Source organism: Betta splendens, chromosome 8, assembly GCF_900634795.4.
Source record: "Betta splendens chromosome 8, fBetSpl5.4, whole genome shotgun sequence".
Lineage (NCBI taxonomy): Eukaryota > Metazoa > Chordata > Actinopteri > Anabantiformes > Osphronemidae > Betta > Betta splendens.
Genome location: NC_040888.2, coordinates 5,046,264 through 5,063,568, shown reverse-complemented (window position 1 = coordinate 5,063,568; position 17,305 = coordinate 5,046,264). Strand labels below are relative to the sequence as shown.

At 40.3% G+C, this 17,305-nt stretch overlaps 1 protein-coding gene across 2 annotated transcripts; it reads left to right on the top strand.

The window, feature by feature from the left end:
* The first annotated feature begins 185 nt into the window (after window positions 1-185).
* Window positions 186-17,296, top strand: LOC114860024 (nuclear GTPase SLIP-GC-like). Of its 2 annotated transcripts, none has more exons than XM_055510994.1 (23): window positions 186-460; window positions 563-649; window positions 8,969-9,050; window positions 9,153-9,265; window positions 9,817-9,861; window positions 10,477-10,510; window positions 11,320-11,400; window positions 11,703-11,796; window positions 11,966-12,182; window positions 12,305-12,496; window positions 12,785-12,982; window positions 13,108-13,283; window positions 13,483-13,576; window positions 13,653-13,755; window positions 13,893-14,014; window positions 14,275-14,448; window positions 14,537-14,691; window positions 15,041-15,152; window positions 15,622-15,730; window positions 15,818-15,951; window positions 16,300-16,381; window positions 16,482-16,568; window positions 16,661-17,296. In XM_055510994.1, the coding sequence occupies exons 3-22, from the start codon at window positions 8,984-8,986 to the stop codon at window positions 16,556-16,558; spliced, it is 2,379 nt and encodes a 792-aa protein (XP_055366969.1). In that variant the 5' UTR covers window positions 186-460; window positions 563-649; window positions 8,969-8,983; the 3' UTR covers window positions 16,559-16,568; window positions 16,661-17,296. The 2 variants fall into 2 exon arrangements, with proteins under 2 accessions (XP_055366969.1, XP_040927717.1); XM_041071783.2 differs by having other exon boundaries at window positions 187-460; window positions 560-649.
* The last annotated feature ends 9 nt before the right edge of the window (window positions 17,297-17,305 follow it).

The window sequence follows — 17,305 nt, the reverse complement described above, 5'->3', positions numbered from 1 at the left end:
AAGGCTTGTGTTCAGTGCATTCAGGTGCTGTGTTACGTCACTAAAATCATTAGGCATCTGTTTAAAGTTGTGTTTGTTGCCACGACCTCTTGGCTGCTCAGGAACTGTTGGAGGAGGAGCTAAAGGGTCTATTTAAACTGTTCCTGTGCTTCGTTCTGCAGAATAGAACATTTGTTTTTGTGACTTTGACACTTCCTGAAGGAGTTCCGTTAAGGAGATTTTGTGGATTTGTGTCATCACATACTATTGATACAGTAAACAGTGTATATGTACTGTACAGTAATGTGTAGTATGCTGTTACTTATTCTTCATTTTTACTTTTATTTCTGAGTATTGCGTTTAAATTTTGAACGGCTGCTAATTACTTGATTTTTTCTACTTGAACTTTACTTCAACATCTCATCATCATCTGAGGACTCTTTGAAGACTTGCTGTTACATTGTATTCATATCATTTATTGGTAATGTACACATTTGTATATTGTGCATATCTCAGAAGGTTTATAAAAATGTCCAAACTACATAGTTTTGAAAGATATTTTCGCTTTGAATTCATTTAGCAGAACCTTGTTGTTGGGCTGAAAGTAGAGTTTGCACATTTTAGCACCAGAGGATTCAGCTTTTGTGCACTGAAGAGGTAGCGTCAAACTGTAAGTACATTAACGCTACTCTATTAAAGTGTATTCTTACTTCTACATTAAACACACATTGAGACGCGATGCTGTGAGAGAACGCGAGACTCTGCGAGAACAGCACGAGAAATTCAACAAGGCGGCGCGACACCGATAGTAAACAACAGCGCGACAAACTATCCGCTAATTTAAATAAATAAATACCTTATTTTACGGAAAATAATCAACCACCCTACCATTCTGGATAACACCGAAGAAAGTTTCGAGTACATCGACGAGTGCTTCGAGCGTCTGGTAATGGGGAAAAAGGAGACGGCTCCCAACAAGCGTTCCCGTCCGTCTGACTCACCTGAGTCACCTGGAGCTAGCTCGGCGGATAAAAACATCACGGACATCCTGGAGTCAATCGAGAAAAAAATATCAAGTTTCGACGCACGTCTGGCGCTAGTGGAACTCCTCCACAAAGAGTTTATGGCCCTCCGCGACTCCCTGGAATTTAGCCAGCAGCAGGTGATTTCTCTCGCCACCGAGAACGAGGCCCTGAATGGAACGGTGCAGTCCCTGACGGAGGATGTGGCTCAGCTAGCGGCCGAAAATAAAAAAAATAAAAGAAGGTATCATCGATCTGCAGGCCCGCAGCATGAGGGACAACCTGGTGTTCTCGGGGATTCCAGAACAGGCAGAGGAAAACACTGAAACCACAATTAAAAACTTCATTAAACAACAGATGAAGATTCCAGCGGAAGTTGTCGACAAGATGGCGTTCCACCGTTCGCATAGACTAGGAGGAAGACGACCGGATGGCCAGCGCCCTCGACCCATCGTTGCCAAGTTTCATGACTTTAAGGCGAAGGAACTGGTTAAGAGCCGGGGCAGACAGCTGAAGGGAACCGACTACAGCGTCAACGACCAGTTCCCCAAGGAGATCCTCGACCGCCGCCGCCGACTGTTCCCCATCCGCAAGAGGTTCATGGCAGAAGGCTGCAGGGCTGTCATCAGCGTCGACAAACTGTACGTCAACGGAGAGCTCTACCGGGACCGGGAAGCAACTCCGTGGCTGTACTAGCAGGTGGTATGTAAAAACAATGGTTTAATATAAAAGGTTTGTTAAAAAAAACAATAGATGCAATGCAACTATGTGTTATAACTTTACATCCAGTATTCAAACTCGTTCTCTCGCAGATGTTTCATATAAATGTTTACTGTCATTCTAATGTCACTCACTCACTCACTTTGCAAAGCGCTCACCATACGTAATCACTCACTTTCCTTTCACTTTAATTTTCCTTCCCTTTACTCTTTTTCCTTCACCTACTTTCACTCCACACTGTCTACATCCTTTTCTCTATTCTTCTTCCACGTAGTCAGCCAGCTATGTAGCCCTCCAACAGCCACACACAAACATCTACTGCACAGGGGAAACACGTGCACATACATAGGTAACACACAACTCAGAATACACAGGTACTTAAGGTTAGCCACACACCTAAAGTCTGTCACACTACATACACACAAGACTAGTGATCCACAGCAGTCAGGTAAGATATGACACCACTGAAGATTGTCACTTGGAATGTACGTGGAATCAATAAGAAGGAGAAACGATTTAAAATATTTAACCATTTGAAAACCCTACAAGCAGACATTGTTTTACTACAGGAAACTCATATTCCCAAAATTATAAATTACACTCTGGCATCAGCAGAGTTCCCACATGCTTACTTAGCCGGTTACAATTCTAAACAAAGAGGGGTCGCCATCCTGATAAATAAAAGATTAACTTTACGCAAAACGATACCATTGTAGATCCAGAAGGGAGATATATAATCATTAATATCTTGATAGGAAACATTGAATATTGCATACCTAATATGTATGGCCCTAATGCTGACGACCCCTCTTTCTTTCACAGCTTCTTCACATCACTGTCTGCTCACTCTGGTTCCAAACTTATAGTAGGAGGGGACTTTAATTTAGTATTTAACCCAGAGTTGGACAGGCTAAGCAAAGCTGTGAGCAACAGGAACTGGCAATCAGTACAGACCTTAAAACAGTACATGGATGACTTTGGTCTCTGTGACACATGGCGTTCTCTTCATCCTACATCCAGGGAATATACCTTTTTCTCACCAGTTCACCACTCTCACTCCCGTATAGATTATATTTTAGTAAATAACTCAGTCTTACAAGATGTCTCTGACACCAATATTCACTCTATCACAATCAGTGATCATGCACCAATGTCCATTTCGTTGATTAAGACAGCCACACCATCAACCAGGAATTGGAGGTTTAATACATCATTACTCAATGATCAAGACTTCATCAGTTATGTCAGGAGAGAATGGAAAACCTTTATAGAAATCAACGATACACCGGAAATCTCACCCTGTGTTCTTTGGGAGACTGGGAAGGCAGTTATGCGCGGTAGAATTATTTCATATTCATCACACAAGAAAAAAAAGGACATGTTACTTGAATTAGAATTAGAGCAAAAAATAAAATCTCTAGAGATTAAATATGCAGCCTCTCCAACCAATGATGTCCTAGAAGACCTAAAGAATCTAAAGCTGAAATTAAATAATATAATTGATTGCAAAACTCAGTTTCAGATAGACCAATTACGCTGGGAGAACTTTGACCATGCTAATAAATGTGGTAAATTTCTAGCTAACCAATTAAAAAATAATAAAGAGAAACAAATCATCCATTCAATAACTAATAAGGAAGGCAACATTACTCGTGATCCCCATGAAATAAATGATACCTTTAAAAACTTTTACCAAGAGTTATATACGTCCCAAATAGATCCACCCACCTCAGCCATAGAGGCGTTTCTGAATAAACTAGAACTGCCAAAGCTAAATGAAGAACAATCTACAACTCTAGACTCATTGTTATCTTTGGCAGAACTACATGAAGCTCTGCAGGAGATGCCCAATAAAAAAGCTCCAGGACCAGATGGATTCCCAACTGAATTTTATAAAGAGTTCTGGTCCATGCTGGCACCCAGCTTTTACAAAATGTTAGCTGAAATTAAACAACAACATTCATTACCCACAAATATGAATTCTGCCTTCATAAGCCTGCTCCAAAAACCAGGGAAAGACCCTACACTCCCATCGAGTTATAGACCAATTTCACTAATAAATGTAGATCTAAAAATAGTGTGTAAAGCACTTGCTAGAAGATTAGAAAAAATCACTCCATATATAATTCACTCTGATCAAACAGGCTTCATTAAAGGTAGACAGTCAACAAACAATATGAACAGACTAATTAATTTAATTGATTATGTCACCATCCATAAACTAGAGACAGCCATCGTCTCCTTAGATGCAGAAAAAGCTTTTGATAGAGTAAACTGGAAGTTTCTTTTAGCCACTCTGCACAAATTCGGCATTGGGGAAACATTCATAGACTGGATCCAAATATTATACAACTCAGCAAACGCTGCAGTCAGAACAAACAACCAGATCTCACCAAGGTTTAATCTGCATAGAGGGACAAGACAGGGCTGCCCACTGTCCCCATCACTATTTGCAATATTTATTGAACCTCTAGCCGCAGCAATAAGACAGCATGAAGGAATTACTGGAATACCGACCAAATCAGTAAATCATAAAATAAGTTTATATGCTGACGATGTGTTACTGTTTCTCCTTGAGCCACAGACGTCTCTTCCTACAACTATCAGCCTCATAGATGAATTCTCAGGACTTTCAGAGTACTCTATTAACTGGACCAAATCTATAGTGCTACCACTTAACCTTAAGGTGACTAACATCTCCTCCACCACACTCCATTCAGGAAACATTAAATACTTGGGCATTGAATTGTCGTCTAGGCTATCAGAGCTTATTGATCTAAACTACAATCCATTATTAAAACAAATAGAAGCCAACCTCAAAAGATGGCAGTCCTTACCCATTTCACTTATGGGAAGAATTGCCACCATAAAAATGATGATCCTGCCAAAAATTAATTACATATTTTCAATGATTCCAACTCAGCCAGCCCAGGCGTGGTTTAAGACATTAGACTCCTACATCTCACAGTTTTTGTGGAAAACCAAGCCACCACGAATTAGTTTAAAAACTCTTCAAAAATCCAGACGCTGCGGCGGCCTAGAACTACCTAACTTCCACCACTATTTTCTTGCCAATAGACTGAACCATGTCCACAAATGGATAAAACCCATGCCAGCAGACTCCTCCTGGATAGACATTGAACAAACATTTTGTGGAAATATTAAAGTTGCAGATCTGCCCTTTATCAGCACCAAAATCAAACATCATAGTTGTTACCAGAACATTAGCATAAAAGCATCTCTGCAAGCCTGGTGGGAGTTTCTTAAAATTAATGGGTCTTCGCTTACTCTTTGCCAAAACACACCTCTCTGGAACAATCCAGACATCATACAAAACAAAAAGGCAATACACTTTCCAACTTGGCATATCAAAGGGATAACACATCTGAAACATGTTTTCACAAGAGACAAGTTTACCTCTTTTGAAGAACTAGTGTCTCACTATGAAATCACTAGTGCCAATTTCTTAGAATACCAACAACTAAAGTCAATACTTAATGCAAAAAGTAAGAATACTGCCATCCACATGCAACCACCACCAGTAATAGAGCGATTTATTGATATATCAGGGAAAAGGACAGTATCCAAAATCTATATCTTAATTTCCAATGTAGACCAGACAGTGAGCCTTCCGATCTCTAAATGGGAAGCTGATCTCAATATCACCACTAATTACACGTTCTGGAATAACATATGTTCTAATTTATTCAGAATGACAAAAAATACAAATTTACAACTAATACAATACAAAATTCTTCATAGAACTCACTATACAGGACAAAGGATGTTCCAAATGGGTCTCACAAACTCAAATATTTGCCCTCACTGTACAGATAACACAGCAGATAGATTCCTACATGCATTCTGGTCATGCTCACCTGTGCAGCAATTTTGGCAAAGAGTATGTGAACACCTGTCAACCCAGTTAAGCTGTCCAATCCCAGCAGCCCCTGCACTTTGTCTTCTAGGAGATCTAAGTGGGCTTGATCTAGAGACAAACTCATCACACACACTTCTTTCTGCCCTCTGTGTCGCAAAGAAAATCATCCTCATGAACTGGAAAACTAAAAAAAAATTAAGCATTACTCAATACCTGAACAGCTTGTTAGATTATACCACCTTAGACACATTGTCTGCTTCATCAAATCAATGACCAAAACTATACTCTGATTGATTCCATTTCCAGGTAAGGATGCGTGGGGCTCGGGTGCTGCGTCATGTCTGGCACAGTGGTGGGGGGGGTGACTGGTGGTTGATGGTGCCTGCCTGCCTAAGGAACCGGGACGGGTTGGTGGACTCAGGGCTGGCCGCATGGGTCCCCTGCGGTGGGGGTGTGGTGGCTGCTGGGACCGGCGGCCCTGTGCCGGGGTGGGACCATTTTGAGGGTTGGCGTGTGCCTGTCTCCGGGGAGCCGGAGGCGGGCCTCCCTGCCGGTGTGCGGGGGCGGACCTGGGGGTGGAGACCTGGGTAACCTGCGTCCGGGGGACTCCCTCTGGGGGTGCCTGCCTGTGCCCGGAGGGGTGTCTCTCCCCTGGGGCGCTGCCCCTGCTCGGGTGGGGCGCTGCCTGCCCTAGCGGTCCGACGCCCTCTGGTAACTGCTCGGGCCTGTTGCAGGGGGGGTTGGCGGACTACTCAGGCTAGAACCTTCATTGGGCCCTGGGCGGAGGCTGGCCCTCAATGCACAACCGCAGAGTATGTGTGTGGGTTTGAGTGTCACACTACACGGGGCGAGCATGGGCATACTTGAGCGAGAGAATGGGTAAGTGTGAAAGAAGGGTGAGGATGGCTCTGGCTGTGCTGCGTGTGGCGCCTGGGCAGTAGTACTGCGGTCCCTGGGTCTCGGCTGTCCCTTCCTGGCTGGGGGTTGTGGGGGGTGGTGGGATAGGTAGCAGAGCCAGTCGGGAACCTGGCTCTGCGGACCCTGGTGCTCTGCTTCCCAACTACATTTCTCCGCATTCATCCACTTAGGTCTGCAAGGGGCGTCCTGCTGATGGAGGGACCAGGGCTACTGGGAAGTGGTTCCGTCCCTTCCAAGTGGGATGCTCTGCAGTTTTAATTGCATTAGTCATACACACTTGTCCAGGAATCTGGGGGCTCCTTCCGGGGGGGCCAGTAGACTTCCCATTGATGGCTCTGTCTGCTGGACCCCCCGGAGAACTGGGTATCTCCCAAAGTTCCTCATACTTAGCTACATACACATACATTTAGGGCCGGGGGTGGGCTCTTTCACTGGGGCCTGGGGCTCAGGCCAGTTGTGGCCTCGGCCACTGGCCCTGATGGAGAGATCACCACCCAGTTTTAACTGCAAAAACACATTTAGGGCGAGGGGGGGCACTGTCCGGGGGACACACCGTCAGCCAGCGGTTGTGCTCCTGGAGGTGTCACCCACCTTCAGTGCACTTTAGTTCCACACACTCACGTCCAAGCTGGGTTGCAGGGTTCTGGGGTACCTATTTCTACTGCCCTCTGCCTCCCCCGGGTTGGGGGGGTTGGTCGGGGCTCGGGAGGAGCTGCGGTCCTCTGCCTGGGGCCACATGGACGGCAGGCCGGAGACCTACCCTCCCCACGAATGTGATCAAGCGAATGGTGTGGGTGGGAGAATGTATCTGAGAGTGCATTGGTTCACGTATGATTGACTAGTTTGTTGTGAGAGAGTCTATGGTGTGTGTGTGTGTGTTGATGTGATGATGTGTGTTGCACATGTGGATGGGTGTATGCGTCTGTGTTTGTGTGAGTTGGTATGCCTGTGGTGCGGTTGAAGTGTGGGGGGTCCGGTTTTTCGCCCGGGGTACGATGATCGTCTGCCTGGGTGGTCTCTTTTCTGCTGACCCCACCAATTGCTGGCCTTGTGCTGCAGGCCGCTGTAGCGCCAGGGGATGAGGTCGGGCCGATGGGGTAGGCCCCGCTCCGCCCGTGTGGGGGTGGTGGGCTGGGGGCGGGCCCCACTCTGGGCGCGGGGGCATCTTCTGGCGGGCTCCCTACGGACCGTGGGTCCTCGGGCTCTACTCTTTCAGGCCGACCCTCCCGCCGGGGGGAGTGTTTGCCCCTGGTTCTCATGGGGCGGACAGCATTGACCCCCGGTGGCCCACTCTGGCCTCGGGTGCTGTCTCTGTGGCTGCTGCAGCTCTGCCTGGGGGGCTCTGTGTGGGCGGCTTGGGTCGCAACACCTGCCCTCCTGGAACTGAAGGTGTGTGGGCTCCCTGGCTGCTAGGATTCCTTCCTCTGCTTGCTGGATGGGCGTAGTGGCGGAGCCCCTCACATCACCCTGGCTTCCACAAGTGGCATTGTTCATGCACCAACGTCTGCCTCACCCTTTGGGTGAATAATGATAAGCTACAGCCTTACTAACCTTGTAGTGGGACACTTTCCAAATCCAACTGTAAGTATTATTGATACTTATCACTACCGATATGAATAATGTGTGAATATGGAATTTGTGGTGTTGTATGTCATGACTTTTATTAAGTAGTATGGGATATGTATAATAATGCACATATGTATGTATATTGTATGTATATGTTTGTATTAGTATGTGCACATACCTTAGCACTATTATTGGTATTAGTATTAATCTCCAAGGTAAACCACAGTACAAAAATTGTTTAGTTATGAATGTGTTAGCCTAAGGTACATCCATGCTTCTTATTTATTTATTTTTTTGCTCCGATTGTTTACTTAACAGATTTGCTTGGTTTCAACAGCTGGTGTCACCCCTTATCCCCCCTCCCCCCCACCCTCCCGCATACACACCCTAAAGCAGAAACCTAACCTGTCCACCAACACAGCAACATCACACACATTTTGGATTAGCTAAATAAACCATTAAATAAACCATAAATCAGGAAGAGTATATATATTCTATATATACTCTTCTTGTTAAAGCAAAGCTGTCCATCACAATATGGCATTCAGCGTAATATATGCTGCTTGCTTAACTGCTGGACAGAACAAAAAAAAAAAAAAAAAAAAAAAAACACACATTGTGTAGACTATAGGGCTACGATTTCTGTTATCGGTTACTTAGGTTTATATTTGCTGGTAATATGGTGCAGTCAGTGTGTCGTCAACATAAAGCAGCCGCCTGAGATAAAAGCATTTTATAATAAACAATAAAGAAGACTGTAACCTACAAATTGAGTGTGTAGCTTGGAAATACTACAGTGATACATGAGCACATGAGAAGAAAACACACTTGTCACAGATGTCATCCACATGATTATGCTGCATATTATTTCTTCACCCTTTAGTTGCCGTCTGTGGACATGGATGACTTTGTTCGTAACAAATTGACTGAATGGGGCTTCTGCAACTTGATAGAAAGATTTGAAGGTAAAGTATTTTTGGCAAGACTTACAGCACAAATAGTAGTGAAGACAAGATTTTGGAATTATAAACAGTGTAAATACATAAACACATATGTGTTAATTGCAGATGAAGGCATCGACAAGGAGGGTCTTTTGTGTCTTGAAAATCATCACATTGATAGCCTGATTCCAAAATTAGGTCAAAGGGCAAAATTCACAAAACGTCTCAAGTTGTTAAAGGTAAAGTTTTTTACTGTGAAGATTTCGTGCATAAGTACTGTCACATTGCCTTAGTGTAGATGCATATGTATATGTTACGTGCTGGGCAAACTAGAACTAGAGAGCTGGGCTGCTGAGGAAACAAACCCAGAGAAATTACCCAAATACAACAACCCACAAACAAATCTGTGGGAACTGAAATGAGTTAATTACAACACAAACAACGAAAAAGCACTGCTAATGCAGGCAAAAGGTACAGTAGTTGTAACGAAAAAGCTAAACATGTAACACATACAAAACATGAGGCACACAGAAAAGCAGGAAACAGGGTAACATGAATAAATGAGCCAACAAGGAAACAATACAATCTAGGACATTAAATACAACAGGGGACAATAATGAAACTCATTAGTAATATGACAACACTAGACAATAGCAGGCGCCACCAGGTGGACGAACGCTGAGCTGTTACTCTATGTGTAATTACAGGACGGGTATAAACAATTGTTTGATAATGGTATGTCAACATACAGTAGAAGATTCATGTTGTTCACATTTTATTTCATTTACAGGAGGACTCAAAAACAAATTGTCCAGAAGCAGAGGACGTTTCTAATGTAAGTTATTTGTACAATGCAAAAATATACAGTTAAATAAAATATTTATCTTGCATCCTCAAATTAGGTGCCTTTGCAAATCTTACAAGCTTTCAGATCAACCAACACACTGCAGATATTTGCAATTTACCGTACTGTATGTATTGTCTTCAGCACATACTGTACTTTAACTGGATAGTCTGGTTGGAGAGTATATTGATTGCAAGTTCAGAGTTTACCACCGTTTACAGATAAAACAGAGCCAAAGTTTGCCAAAGTTTGGTTTCAGAGTTGTTGTCACTGTCACTGTCAATAACTTGACAGTGACAAAATAGAAAATCACTGAGAAATATAAAGACATTAGAGGCATCATTCCAACTCAAAAATTACTGCATGTTTTTATTCTGTCATTCTTAGAGCAGATAATAATCCATAATCTGTTTTCTACATGCCAAGTTTTGTCCTGAATGGTTTCATGCAGGTTTCTCTAAATATGCATACATAGATCTAATCCAATCAAACAGATTACAAACCGATGCCTAGAAACCATAGAACCCTCAGCTGAGGATGGGCAGGGTGGGATGGGTTTCATAGATGTTTAATCATGTGACCAACCACAGTGTGTTTCGTTCTCAGGCTGGACCATCCACCAGTGCCTCCAGTGAGAAAGGTGAGATGCAGTTGAAACCTTTTCTGTTTTTAGAGGGGAACCTGCAGAAGTGCCCTTAGAAAGTCTTCTTTTCCGTAGAAATGTTTCACCACCACCCAGTAGCTTTTTCAGGCTGAGGAAAGTTGGCTGAAGGTCACACATTATTCCTTTAGTGAGGTTGTAACTCCCACCTAAGAATAATGTGCTTGTTATGTGAACATAAGGATAGAGCAGGGAGTAGCCCTCAACTACTTTCCATGGATGAACCTGACACCTGTTCAGGTATGGGTGAAGATCAAACCCCAAGAGGTGCAGGCTTTAACAGACCACATACAGTAAATGCAGTGGACAACAGGTGTCACCTAAACAGGAGACCCTGGGGTTGTGGTCAGCATTACATCTTAAACAAATGCGCTAGATACAGTATGTTGGGACATAAACCTGCCTTAAATCAAAATAAACAGAAGAGTCTGGGGTTCAATGCCATATAAATGTATTATTTATAATAAACAACAACATATTTGTGGCTCTACTGCTGCGATACTTAACACAAATAACGGCTACGGCTCAAATAAAAGCTAAGATCCTAAGGAACCTAAAGATATAGGTGCAGAGCTCCTCAGCTGTGTATAAGAGACTCAGGTCCTTTAACGTCTGCAGCTCCATGCTGAGGATGTTCTATGAGTCTGTGGTGGACTTCCTTCCTTCTCTTTCTGCAAGATTTTACAATTATATTACAATTATATCACAGCTAGTAGAGTAACTCTACTAGCTGTGATATAATTGTAATATATACAAAGTCAAAAACACATTCTGCTTTTTAAAATAAGGAAACAGAGCCTTGGACCTTCATGGTGAATTGCAGCCACCATCTAAGAGGCAAAAACCTGGCTTCATAGGATCAAACTCAGGTATTTTGTGGCCCTCCAGCATGTAATGCTTTGTTTATAAAATATAGTTTATTTGTTTAAATAGTTTTATTAGCCAAATAGAATACTTTCATAATTGACTAGTTTCGATTCAAATGTTATAACGAACAGCATAGGTGTTATTCATCCTAATGTTGTTATTAATGTCAGGTATTCGTAACATTATTGCATAACCCCTTCATTGGTAACTGAACCCTGATTATAGACCAGCAGGCATACTATATTATTGACAGTGTATAGTTTTTCTTGCATATATCTTGGTTTTAAGTGTTTTTACATTACAGAAGAAATCATACTTTCTTGTGGGAAAAGCATCATGAGTCAAGTCCATGGGAGACTGCGTTTGGATGAACACACAAAACTCAATGATTTCCTGAAGTTAGTGTTATATTTCTTCATTCCTGGTTGTTATAATCATTACTCAGCACAAACTAATTATAATTTGTAGACAGGTGCTTCGTTGTTTCACAGCAAGTAAATATTTTTCAGAAGAGTTGTGTAGAACATGTTTAAGCTTCATATTACATTCTGAATTTAAATTGTACAGGAGTAAAATTCGTGGATTGGAGACTGACAAAAGGGAGCTCATCGGTGTCTTTGGTAGAAGTGGAGCTGGAAAGAGCTCTCTGATAAACGCCGTCATTGAAGAGTTTAACCTTCTGCCCTCTGGAGATTTCAAAGCATGTACCTCCGTCATGATTAAAGTGGAGGCCAACATGCTCAATTTTAAGTATGAGGCAGAGATAGAGTTCATTTTAAAAGAGGTAAAATTACATGTTTACCTTTAATAGAAGCAGCATTAAAAGTAATTTTTAAAAAAGGTTGTTTTACAGTACATTTAGTTTTTACAGATGCACCTGCAAACATGTTTGTGTTTGTATTTTAGGACTGGAAGGATGAGCTGTGGTGTTTGTATAATAATGTAGGGGACGATCACGAAATTGAAGACAAGCTAACAGCATTGTATGGAGAAGAATGGAGAAATAAACCTCCCCTTGAAAACCTCCTGGACAACAAATATTTCAAAGAAATCCCAGAGTTTCTCATGGACAAGAAGAAATTTTTGACATCTGAATCTGTATGTCCGAATTTTTAGAATTTAACTTCATAATATGCATACATGTTGTTTATATTGAATATCAGACAATCATTATAAATTCAGAATTAGAATAAGGCTTGCACAACTCAAACATAGCTTAACAATTTCAAATTGTAGTTAAATTCAAATTTCAGTAGGTATTTAGTAGGTACAGTAGGTAACTGATTTTATGGGGTTCAGATGGTTTTAAATGTAAAAATGTTTTGAATGTTCAGGTGAACAAAATTACCTTGAACTGCCCTTTTAAAATTGCACTGTTTCTTGCAGGCTGCAGAACTGTCAGCAAAATTACTGAAATACACGATAAGTGAGTCCATTGATGAAGCAGAGAAGAGGTGGTACTGGCCCCTGGTGAAGTGTGTGACTGTCAGGGTGCCTAAAAATCCTCTTCTCCAGCACGTCACACTTGTGGACCTTCCTGGAAATGGGGACTGTAACAAGAGCAGAAACGAAATGTGGAAAGAGGTGATTTATTACATTTTTATCGTATGATTTATAATTGCTTCAGGTTTATTATACGACTATTTTATTTTATCTGCATTTTTTACAGTTCTATTAGTACTGAAAATGTATTTGTTACGTCCCTTCAGTTTGTTGGAAGTTGCTCCACCGTGTGGATTGTGACTGACATTAATCGAGCAGCATCAGAGGACGACGCCTGGGAGATTCTGGAAAGTGCCTGCAGCCTCATAGGAAACGGAGGCCAGTGTCGGCAGATTCACTTCATCTGCACCAAGTCTGATTATTCTGAAAAATTTGATGAGCTGTGAGTGGTTTTAGATTTCAAAATTGAAAATGTAAATGAATGCCTGAAATATTTTTTTTAAAATTGTAATAATATTTTACATTAAAATCGCAACAAAAACATTTTAAAAACATAATTAACACAACATCAGATGAGCTTAATATGTCATTTCTTCAAGCACAAAAACAACAATAATAATAATAATAATAATCTGTTACAGTTTAAGAGATGCAGTTCGTGGTCACATATTTAAAAGAAACATGAAAGCCAAGGATGAAGTACAGAAAAAATTCAACACACTAAACAATGTCAAGGTAGTTTATCTAGATTTACAGCAGCTACAACATCTGGGAAAGATGTTTACATTAAAACTCACCACTTTTGTTACAGAAACATTTCAATGGTGAATGTTTCAACGTGTTCACAGTGAGCTCCAAATTGTTTCGGAAAGAAAAGCAATCTAAACCTTCTGTTCTACAGCTTGATGAAACTGGTCAGTAAAGCATAAAAAAGAGAACGTTTAGCTGAATTTATGTATTACTTCGTTTAAAGTCTTTAAGATTTTAAGTAACACCTGGCCAAAGTCATTTAGGTACAGAAATATAACAGTACGAACTAACTTCTTTCCAGAAATACCCCAACTTCAGAAGTTTCTGCAAAATCTCAACGACTGTCACTCAGAAACATTAAACTTTGTTTCTGGAGCTTATGGGATTCTGTCATTGATGCAAGGAGCCCGCAGCAGAGACACGGTAGGTTCAAGTACTGACTTAGGTAGCTGCATATTAAGTGCAACAATTACCATTAGACAAATATATTGAATGAAATAATTAAAAGGTCAATTGAATTGTTGTCTTTGTAACTACACTTGTGTTACTTGAAATGGTAGCAAGTGCTTCACTGTAAAAAACAAATATTTAAAAAACACATTGATTTTTAGACATTTTGTCGATTGGTTTCAATTATATTGTATAATTATGTTGTATTGTTGAATAATTATATTTAATTACAGGCTGACAGCAAAACTGAGGTCTGCCTACGACTTGAAGAAAAGTTACAGCAGGAATTTCAGAAAATTGCAGAAACAATGAAAAAGACTTATAAGGATTTTGAAGAATGTCTGATTGACGGAGTTAGAAAGTCAGAAAGTTCATGTGAAGAAACCTTACACAAGTTTTTATATCCAGTATGTATTTAAACAACAGTTACATTTGAACAACATTTGATTAATTCGGATGTCTCATAATCTCCTGTTTTCTTCTTTTCCTCTAAAGAGACAAAAAGGCAATGGTTTCCATAAAACATTATCGAGTGTCGTTGAGCGCAGTGGTGTCCACAAACCAAAGAAAGGAAAACTCATAAACCTCAATATGAAGTTAAGCTCAAAGCTGACTGACAGCATTGATGGGATATTCAGGACCACCTTCCCGTAAGACATTATGACAGTACTTAACAACTGAATTAACTCATAACTAATAATTAGAAACAGCAACAGCTCTCCCACTGTTGTTACCTTCCCTTCGATTGTCATTATGCCGCCCTGTTTCCTCTGCATTTCTTTTGTTGGCAGAATTTGTTTTTAAATAACTAACAACATATAGAGTATTATGTTACAAAAAACAAATTTTGTAGTATTTCATAATCTTTCAGGAATGAAGGGGAAAAAAGGTGACTGACAGCAGTGATGAGACGTTCAGGAACACCTTTCCATAAGACATTATGACAAAACTTAACAACTGAATTAACTTAAATGTTTGAAGCATTTCATAATCTTTCAGGAATGAAGGAAAACCATTCAGTGAAGTCTTCAACGCCTTTTCTCTGGACACAGAGAAGCTGATTGAAAAGTACAAAGCTGTTGAACTGCAAATGATATTTCTAAAGATAGAGGTAAAGTATAAACAGTGGTAAACCTACTGATAAAAAACATTCAATCTTTTTTACTTCTAGTGCATAAACTTTGCATTATTACATACACAGTATAGCTGCTAATACCTTCGTTTTATATATATATACTGTGTCAAACAGTTCAGAAATTACTAGAGAAAAATATCACCTGTTTTATTTTACAAAAGTATATAATACATACAGTAGGGCGGCACGGTGGTGCTGTGGGTAGCACTGAGAAGGTCCTGGGTTTAATTCCAGGGTACCTTTCTGTGTGGAGTTTGCATGTTCTCCCCGTGTTCGTGTGGGTTCTCTCCAGGTTCTCTGGCTTCCTCCCACTTACCCTGCCTCTCGCCCATAGCCAGCTGGGATAGGCTCCAGCACCCCCGCGACCCCACATATGGGATTAAGCGGTATGGAAAACGGATGGATGGATATAATACATAATTGGGTTTATCTAACTCTCTCATAGGAAGAAAGAATTAAGACAAGACTCACCAAAATTATTCGTGATCGAAAGAAAACAATCTACAGCAGCCTGACTGAGATGATCGAGGACACTATGCAAGATGGATATAAAAGTACTGTAACATATGTAACTTGACCTTATATTGATCACAAGTACTAAGTAAATCTATTTTTCATGAAACATTTTTGTTTTACTATAGAAGCAGCAGAATTTAGAGGAACACACAAACTGAATAACATGAGGGAGACACTGAAGACACATTTACATGATTCAAAGAACACCATGTTTAAGAAGGCTAAACGCGTTATGTTACAGAACCTGCAGATGTTGATGGTTAGTACATCTTATTATTGAAATAAAACATTTTGAGCTACATATGATTTTCATGACAACTTGATCCATATTAGCCAACCCTGGTACTAAATCTACTTTTTGTCCTGTTTGTTTTCTCTACTCAGCTATTTATTACCTGGATCGAGTGCAAGTAGTCATAATATAGTATAGCACATAATTAACTGTATAGGACAGCTTAATCTGTGTTTGAGAAAAGCTTATACTGTAGCTTGTCGCTATAGTAACATCCCTGCAGAGTGCTTTACAAATTTGCATGAATTAGTATTATCAGTAAAAATAATTATTATCAGTAGTGAGACATGATGAGTGCTTTTGATTCTGAAATAGGAGGAGATCATGGAGACACTGATGAAATCTTTGAATGAAGCAATCGAGTTGTCACTCAAGACAAATGATCACATTATTCCAGGTAATAAAAAATGCATTGAAATCAATAACTACCACATTTGAATAATTGACATGTTGAAATTTCTGTAATTACTAAGGTACTTGTTAAATATTTGTGTTAGATTTCTCAGCTGAGCTTGACCAGATGAAGAAATATTACAAGCAACTAGAGAAAAGCTCACAAGAAGAATCTAACTAACTCTAACTGAGTAAAACACATTAAAACATTTACTGTAATAATCTAATGCACTGGAAATAATATTTCACATAATGACTATTCACAGTTTGTCTCTGGTTTCAGGGTTGCTGAACAAAAGAAGCAGCTGCAGACTGAACCTACTCAAAGTCAAACATGTGCTTTTATTTACCTGTGTCTTAAACATCTGTAAATCATAGGTACGGTACATTATTCACAGATTTGTTGATTGAAGTGATGTTAACTTTTTCTACTTCCTTTTATCCATATTTTTTTTATCCATTTTTTATGTTTTTAAGTGTAGTTCTTAAGTAGTTAATATTTACTTTACCCAGCATGTTTTTGATTGTTTTCATTTTGTCAACCTTTCAGGGGTTTTTTTGTAATGTCTTCTTGTAACCTTCATATTAGTAATGAAAGGGCCTAGTGTTTTACAAGATCCCAGTTAGGAAGTTGGTTCAGTTCTTGTTATGAGTAAGTGAGTTATTGATTATAGAATGATGATTTTACACCACTACGAGATATGCGTATCATGCGCCTTAAAAATCGCAAACTACATCAAGAGTCAGGATCATCCAAGTAATATTAGAATTTATTATAGTCATAGAAACCATTTTGACATTTTAAATAAAAACATCAATTCCACTGACAATGTTTAAATTTACCTATGTACAGTACCAATTCATGTTTAATATGTTTAAATAATATGTTTATGCTGTGCATCTCTATATGAGGCTACAATAAAAAATC

Excerpts from the sequence above, each read along its gene's own strand:
- LOC114860024 (XM_055510994.1), top strand. The coding sequence starts at position 8,984 with ATGGATGACTTTGTTCGTAACAAATTGACTGAATGGGGCTTCTGCAAC. Across the intron at positions 11,401-11,702 it reads CTTCATAGGATCAAACTCAG|AAGAAATCATACTTTCTTGT; the intron begins GTATTTTGTGGC and ends TTTACATTACAG. Across the intron at positions 12,183-12,304 it reads TAGAGTTCATTTTAAAAGAG|GACTGGAAGGATGAGCTGTG; the intron begins GTAAAATTACAT and ends TTTGTATTTTAG.